At 39.5% G+C, this 8,293-nt stretch overlaps 1 protein-coding gene across 2 annotated transcripts; it reads left to right on the forward strand.

Moving 5' to 3' along the window:
* Window positions 1-5,169: 5,169 nt before the first annotated feature.
* LOC122868396 (ferritin, middle subunit) lies at window positions 5,170-7,137 on the forward strand. Of its 2 annotated transcripts, none has more exons than XM_044180281.1 (4): window positions 5,170-5,567; window positions 6,093-6,239; window positions 6,421-6,546; window positions 6,678-7,137. In XM_044180281.1, the coding sequence occupies exons 1-4, from the start codon at window positions 5,466-5,468 to the stop codon at window positions 6,831-6,833; spliced, it is 531 nt and encodes a 176-aa protein (XP_044036216.1). In that variant the 5' UTR covers window positions 5,170-5,465; the 3' UTR covers window positions 6,834-7,137. The 2 variants fall into 2 exon arrangements, with proteins under 2 accessions (XP_044036216.1, XP_044036217.1); XM_044180282.1 differs by having other exon boundaries at window positions 5,254-5,567; window positions 6,487-6,546.
* The last annotated feature ends 1,156 nt before the right edge of the window (window positions 7,138-8,293 follow it).

The raw sequence follows: 8,293 nt of genomic DNA on the forward strand, positions 1-8,293 counted from the left end.
GTTATGTACAAGTCGGACAGACTTTTGACAGGAAAGAAAAGAAAAACTGGTGATGCTCATCAAGAAAACACGTCAATGACATCCAAAATATGAATAAGCTGTTAACCTGTTATTGAGTTTTCTTTTGTGTCTAAAAACTCTGGCAAGTTTAACTTATATTTTTCCACTTTCACAGCAGTAAGTAATGAGCAATGTTTGAAAAGAAACATGCAGTTATGTGCTTGATAATGTTATTTCAAAACATTTCAATTTGGCTCTTTTTTTGTAACTGTTACTAGATATTACTAAAACTGAATCATGCAAAATGTACGCAGTTATGGGAGCTGCCACACAGTAAATCTTGTCTAGTTATTGGTTCCCTTATTTTACTTTCTTGTTCCTTTTTTGATTTTCCCAAACTGGTTCCAGCCTGCAGAGCACTGAGGTAAACTTCCAGTCAGACATTTCCTTAGTCACGAGACTCCTCCCTGTCACTGCCATGCTGACCAAAACGGAACAAAGCAACAGGAAGGAGCGTGGCCTTGAAAGTGTGGAATGCTGAGTCACAACAATGACACAGCACAATCCTCAGATGAACCTGATACTACTTTTCTACAAGACTGACTGATCGTGACACAGCACAAAATAAGCATGGGTGCTGTCTAAATTGCTGAGTCACTATGAGAATGCAGGATATACTGTACATTCATGAGAGCGGGGACAAATCAGACCCTGGTAACTACCGCAGTATCTGTGTCAGCAGTTGTCTAGGTAAACTATTCTGTAGCATTCTAAATAAAAGAATAATAGATTTCCTTGAAGAACACTCCATCTTGAGTAAATAATTGGCTTCCACCCAAAACACCGCACCACTGACCATGTATATACTGTACCCTTCACACTTTAATTAACAAACATGTACACCAAACAAAAAATGGTAAAATATTTGCTTTTTTTATTGACTTCAAGAAAGCTTTCAACTCTATTTGGCATGAAGGGCTCGATTACAGACTTTTACATTGTGGTATAGAGGCCAAAATGTATGATCTGGTTAAATCAATGTATTTGAAAAATAGGTGTGCTGTTAAAATTGGAGACAAACAAACTGAATTCTTCACCCAGAGAAGATGTGTTCGTCAGGGCTGCAATATAAACCCGACTTTATTTAATGTGAATATAAATGAACTTGCAGTACAGTTGGATCAGTGTGCTGCTCCTGGCCTCTCCCTCCTAGATAGAGAGGTGAAGTCTCTGTTTTACGCTGATGACCTTGTTTTACTGTCTCCTACTGAACAAGGACTACAGCAACAGCTGGACATAGTAGAAAGGTACAGTCAGAACTCGGCCCTGGCAGTAAATATGAAAAAAACTAATGTTGTGATTTTTCAAAAACGCCCTAGATGTCAGGAGAATAAATACCAGTTCACCATTAATAATCATATAATTGAACACAGTATGAGTTATACCTACCTTGGTATAACCATAACAGCATCAGGGAGTTTCAACATGGCAGTGAATGCACTAAAAGAAAAAGCTCAAAGAGCTCTAAATGCAATTAAGAGAACATTTTATAATTTCCAAATTCCAATTAAAATTTGGCTTAAAATATTTGATAGTGTCATCCAGCCCATTGCACTGTACAGTAGTGAAGTATGGGGTCCACTCAGTCATCGTAGCTATACTCGTTGGGACAAACATCCAACAGAATTGTTACATACATGTAGAGCAGAATTGGGCAGATACCCACTGATAATTAACATTCAAAAGAGAACGGTCACATTTTATAAAATCACCTTAAATCCCCCTAGACACCCTCCATTCCAAAACCCTCCAAAGCCAAGAGCTGAGCCCAGAAAAGAGTCCCCTGTGTCAGTTGGTGATAAGACGAACTGCCCCCCTCAGACACACTCTGACCAGTCTCACAACAGCACTGCTTGCCAAACACCAATCAGAGTAAACCAAATTATAACGCAATGTAAAGGAACCTATCTGGAACACTGGAAAGAAGAAACTAAAAGCCAAAGTAGATTAGAATGGTATCTGGCCCTAAAAAGAGATTATGAATTGGCAGAATATCTCTCTGCTGTCAGAGACAGATCCTAACCAGGTACAGGCAATCGAAAAAGGAAGACACAAAAAATCCTGCCAAACGAAAACAGAACATGTGGTCACTGTTCGACAGGTGAGGTTGAGACAGAGATGCACTTCCTCCTACAATGTACAACATTCAATGAAATAATAAACATTTACTTTAACAAGTTCAACTCTGTAATCCCAGATTTCAAAGAGCTAAATGAGCTCTCAACATAAAAAATACTCCTAGGAGGAGACAGGACATATCGTGCTGCCCAATATGTATCAACATGCCACAACCGGAGGGACAGTGAATGACCTACACACACCCACACACACACTCATAAAAAAAAAATGTTGCAATGTTTAGTTTTCACTTTTTGTGTTTGAACTGCAAGTCTACAGATTATTATTATTATTATTATTATTATTATTATCCTAGCTTACTTATCTGTATATATTTTAATATCACAATTCTTCTGTTTATGTATGTTTTTATTTTACACATGCTTTGGCAATGTTAAAGTCTGTTTCCCATGCCAAAAAAGCCCAAGTGAATTGAATTGAACTAAAACTAAGTAAGCACACATTGTGCGAGACGGGATGACAGCAAAGTTTTCGTGACTGGCTCGCAGGACCACGGCAAATAAAGGGAGAGACACCAAATATGCCCTGATTAATTTACAAAAACATAAATTAAATCGCAACTAGAGAGGACTGGGAGCAACGGGCTCAGGTGTTCCCATTCAGCCCCGGTGGACGGCCCCGCCTACTAATTACATGAGCCTGCAAGAGAAGAGCAAACAAGACACAACCAAACAGGTGGTTAAGGTGTTCCTGGAAATACATAAATAATTCAACCAGAAAGCATGTCGCTTTACAAATGAAAGGGTGGCTCTTTGGACTGCAGCCATACCAGCCACACTACATTTTCATTAAGATTAACACCTGTCTTGATAAGTCCTGTGTAAAACCAGTGCCACTTGTGTTACATAATTCTATCAGTCATCTAAAAAAAACAACTGTACAGAAACAGCTGGAATGTAGCAGTGACGTTAACTAGCTTGTAGCCCTGAATGCTATGCTAAATGCTAGCAATAATGGGACAAATGTGTTGAGATATGAACATATAACTTTTGAAATACATTTGTTACTGTGTGTAATACATCTTCAGTGCAGTATCTGTAAAAATGAAAGGTGTGTGTGAATGTTTTCTTTACTCTTTGTCACATTTTTCCGCAGAAAACCCCCCCAAAAAAACTTGCCTCAGTGTTCATTTTAGTGGCAGATCCCGCACGGCGGCCCGGACATATTGTGTGAAATGTGTGTGACAAAATGTCACATTACAAGTTGCCTTAACCAACAGAATTAAAGTAACAGTTCAGGGAAGATTAAAGTTAATTGTTGGAAAATGAGGTATCAGGAAGTGGTAGGATACAAAGAATAGAATGAACACAAGCAGTGTCCTTGTGTGAAGCACGGGTGCTGACCAAAGCACTTGTCCAGACTGATAAAGCACAAGTGGAAAACTAGTGGCTCGCAGTGCTGTGTTAGTTTATTAGAGTCTACTTGTGCTTAAATGTACTTAACATTTAAAGGTAAAGACAGGGGAAAGCTAAAGCATGATATAAGTTTACATGGGGACAAACCTCAACCCAGATCTCAGTGTATGTTTTTTAACTCCTTGTAGAACCAGATGGGCTAGGTTTGCCACAGAGGCTAATAATTAACAGAGCATGGAGACTATTTTATAGTCTGTTCTATACAGTTTACTGTTGTTGACAAATTACAGTATAGTTATCCAAACCATCCTTTCAGGTATCTGACTCTCAAATTAAACAAATATCAGTATACAAGTATCAGTTGATGTTTCACTCCAAAGCCTCTTTACTGTGAGTGCATAAGCATTTTATGGCACACTTGGGGCTGGAGCTTATCCCAGCATGCATTAGGCAGAGGACAGCCCGGATACAGATAGACACATTCAGCCCTATGCTCAGTTCAGTCTCTAATGTGAAGGAACTCATGCAGACACAAAGATGAAATGCATGTTGTTGTTTTGTTTTTTTTTGTTTTTTTGTTGTTGTTGAAAGGCTCACATGTCTTTCCCTCCATGTATTTACCATATAGTGGATCCTTTATCCGAAGCCTATCTAAAAAGTTAGTAAGACTGTATAGTTACACCAGTGGGAAATACAACCCTGGCAGTTGCAATGCCACTGCTGAGACTCTTTTTGTAGCACAAGTTTTTCTTAAAAATAAACTTTATTCGCAAAAATGTAAATTCAGCAATTTCTCGTTCCCCATGTTGTTTCAGCAGTGATAGGACTTTTCCGGCTTTTCAGACTCAGTTGCGTCTTGCAACACTGCTGTGGTATTGAGTAATGCAATAAAAACCACCTTGGTTGAAAACACGTTATCAGCAGGTTTTAGATGGCGTGGTGAACTTACAAGATAAGTTCACTGCATAGTATCTATAGGCCCAAAGTTTACTACAATATAACTAACCACGTTTTAGAGACTGCCTACATTTATAGGGAGTCTTAAACAACAATCCAGTGCTATGTCATTTATAGGGGGGGAAAAAAGGCAAGACCAGCACTCAGTAGAATCTCCATAAAATTGAACATTAAAGAACACTCTAACCCCAACAGAGACTGCATTGAAACAAATTATTGTATAGTCATTTGCAGTTGGAAGTACTTGTGTTCATATGTTTTGAGATAACACAGTTTGCACACAATTTCTATTTTGATATGGCTAGGTGTGTTGTGGTATATACAATAACAGAAGATGATTTTTTACAAGTATAGTCTACAACTATTCTGTTTTTCTTTTCTTTTTTTTTTACCGTTTTTATTTTTATGCTGTTACATATGTGCAAAATGACAACTTTACAACTCACCGTTTCCACACATAAATTGTATTTGAATTTCAATTTATTGTGTCTTGAAACAGCAAAAGTGCCTCGTCATTGCAGGCGACTGGCTGTCAGCAGTTCAGAAAAAAAAACAATGCAACATCAAACCTGGATTTCCGTGAATAAGGAGAAAGAAATGCAACTTCATCCCGCACCTCAAAGCTTTGCCACTGTCATGTGCTATCTGAGCTCAGTGATTGGCGGAAATGTGCAGAGTTACGTCTGAGTTGCGTCTGTCACGAGGTCTGCCGTGGGGTATAAATACACGGAGCTACTCTTCTGCCATTTCACACCAGGGAGGAAAACCAAAAGGAGTTCTTGCTTCAACAGTGTTTGAACGGAGCTTCTTCCTTCGTCCCGCTTTTTGTATCAACCAGTCTGCATTCCGGACACGAGAAGCCTTTTCTACTTGAACACTACTGATAAAGTCGTCGTAAAGCTCTATTTTTTTATAACCGTTTTGTTAGAAAAAGCTCAAGAAACGCCAGCCAAAATGGAGTCCCAAGTGCGTCAGAACTACCACCGCGACTGCGAGGCCGCCATCAACCGGATGGTCAACATGGAGCTGTTTGCCTCTTACACCTACACTTCTATGGTAAGAAACAACATTTAAAATAGTTTTTTAGTAGTACATATTAACATATGCAAAATACATGCTCATACTGTGTTATACATAGTTTATCCTCAACCCACATTAGCAGACTTAATGTTGAGCGGATCAATATTGAGTACAATAGCTAATTAATTGTATATATCACTGTTAATGCAATAATGCAGCATTTCATTAGTAGCTTGCTGTTTCTGCGTTCTGTTTATCACTGACTGGCGGGTTGCCATACGGAGTGTTTTTGCCCCCACTCACCTCACTGAATAAAAAGTGCTGTGTCATGCTTATGCTGCTTGTTTTTGTTTTTATTTTCTTTGACGCTCAGTCTTCTCAGTCAGTGCTTGTCTGGAAAATGTAGTCTTCTTAAACAGAAAGCCATGACTCATGTGCCTGACCACTACCTGGCTGCATAATTACTGTTTGTCACAACCTTTTTTGTGCCAAATAATGATGGGTCATGTCTCATAATCACTGTTTTTATTCTCTGCCTTCCTCCCCTCTTGTCCCTCACAGGCTTTTTACTTCTCCCGTGACGATGTGGCCCTTCCAGGCTTCACCCATTTCTTCAAGGAAAACAGTGAGGAGGAGAGGGAGCATGCTCAGAAGCTGCTGTCCTTCCAGAACAACAGAGGAGGACGCATCTTCCTGCAGGACATCAAGGTCAGTACAAATGGAACAACTGGTCCTGTTGTGATTCACCGCACCTTTCGTGTGTCTAGTGCAGATAAACTGGGATGGGTAGACGTAGTACTGGTGACTGATATCACTGTGCTCTGTGTACATAAGGCTTAATGTAATGAGTATTCAGTCCGCTATAATTGACTTTGTTTTTCTTGCGTAGAAACCCGAGCGTGATGAGTGGGGGAGCGGCCTGGAGGCCATGCAGTGCGCCCTGCAGCTGGAGAAGAACGTCAACCAGGCTTTGCTGGACCTGCACAAACTGGCATCTGAACATGGAGACCCTCATGTAAGTTGTATAGTTGATTAATGCTGAGAGGATGTGTTTACCCAGGATGGTCCTGGGTAAACAAACTTGTGGGATTCATCAGTATGTATAGTAAACTTTCTTAACAAATTGTTCTCTCATCCTGTCCTCAGCTGTGTGACTTCCTGGAGACCCACTACCTGAACGAGCAGGTGGAGGCCATCAAGAAGCTGGGCGACTACATTTCCAACCTCACCCGCATGGATGCCCACAACAACAAGATGGCGGAGTACCTGTTTGACAAGCACACCCTGGGGGAGAAGAGCTAAACGCCATGTCCCAAGATTGAGCCTGGAGTGAAAAGCTTAATGACACGCAGGCTTTAAACTAAACACACCTTTCTGCTCCAGCTGTTCATTCACTGAGTGTGACTTCATATCTAATCTGTTTAACTATGAAGTTGATAAATTCTCGTATGTTCTGGTGGTGTCGCTGTTAAGTGTTATATGTAAGGATGGATATTTTCATCAGGTAATGTCCTCATTACCTATAAGCCTCCTTGTGACATTTTGAACTATTGTGACTGACTGTTTCTGATCTGTTTATTAATCTGAATAAACATTCTGAGCTGGACTCTGGTGACTATCTGCATCTGTTATATGACCTAGTCATATTGACCTCAAAAGCTGTAGGTAATGTTTGAATGGTGCACATTTGAAATTGAAAATTAAGAACTCAATCATATGAATTCTTGACTAGACTTCATATGTGAAGTTATATCAGCTAAAATGACATCAAAATGAATCCCTCCCCTAAAATGCACATTAATGTCTACAGTCTCATACCCACGAGTGATACCATTTAGTCACTAGGACTTGACAGACTAGTTCTCCTTCCCTAACAGCAGCGTGGGGAGAGGTCCTCATTTGTTGTCCTAGCTCATCTTCTCTGGGGTGCAAGTGCGTCCTGTGTTCCTCCCAGGCTACTTTTTCTTTTTTTTTTTTTTCGTAACTAAATATACAAAGGACTGCAAATATCCTCAAAGTAATGCCCATAATCAAGCACTTAAATGACAGGGTTTTCATAAGCCTGCATTGTCACCAAGCATGCAGTTCTGTATAGCTGGTTAGGATCCATCTTGACAGACCAGACCAAAAACTTTACACACAAGCTGTTTTGGATGACACAGGCAGTGGTGGAAGACGTCTTCAAATCTTTGTATATTAGATTACAATTATCAATGCATTGTGTCCATCACTTGAATGTTGTAGCTGGTAAAGGATGGTGAATATATATAATTTATTTTGTATATTATATTTCATATTATCAAATATATCGAGTGGAGTAAAAAGTACGAAATTTGCATCTGAATTGTAGTGGACAAATGTACAAATATGAAGCAGTATAAAATGTAAATACTCAGGTATGAACAAGACAGTACCTCAAAATTGTACTAAAGTACAGTACTGAGTGAATGTACTACTTTCCACCACTGTACAATGGAGACACAATGTTCACGATCAGCGATTTTATTTACACAGCCCCATATCATAAATTTGCCTCAAGGGGCTTTACAACCTGCGTACGGCACCCTCTATTCTTAGACCGTGTTCTGATGATACTAATAATAGAACAATAATCATTAAATCAATTAACATTTTTAATAACATAAGCATATTGTCAGTGGTGTGGAAACATCTGGACAGCTTTTGGAGACATTAGTTGGGTTGTTTTAGATTGGTATTGTAAAGCACCATGGCCATCTGCTGGAGATGCTCAGTACTGCACT

Source organism: Siniperca chuatsi, linkage group LG21 (genome assembly GCF_020085105.1).
Source record: "Siniperca chuatsi isolate FFG_IHB_CAS linkage group LG21, ASM2008510v1, whole genome shotgun sequence".
In the NCBI taxonomy this organism is placed as follows: Eukaryota; Metazoa; Chordata; class Actinopteri; order Centrarchiformes; family Sinipercidae; genus Siniperca; species Siniperca chuatsi.

Coding starts and splice junctions, on each gene's coding strand:
- LOC122868396 (XM_044180281.1), top strand. CDS start 5,466: ATGGAGTCCCAAGTGCGTCAGAACTACCACCGCGACTGCGAGGCCGCC. Junction 6,240..6,420: donor TCTTCCTGCAGGACATCAAG/GTCAGTACAAAT, acceptor TTTCTTGCGTAG/AAACCCGAGCGTGATGAGTG. Junction 6,547..6,677: donor CTGAACATGGAGACCCTCAT/GTAAGTTGTATA, acceptor TCCTGTCCTCAG/CTGTGTGACTTCCTGGAGAC.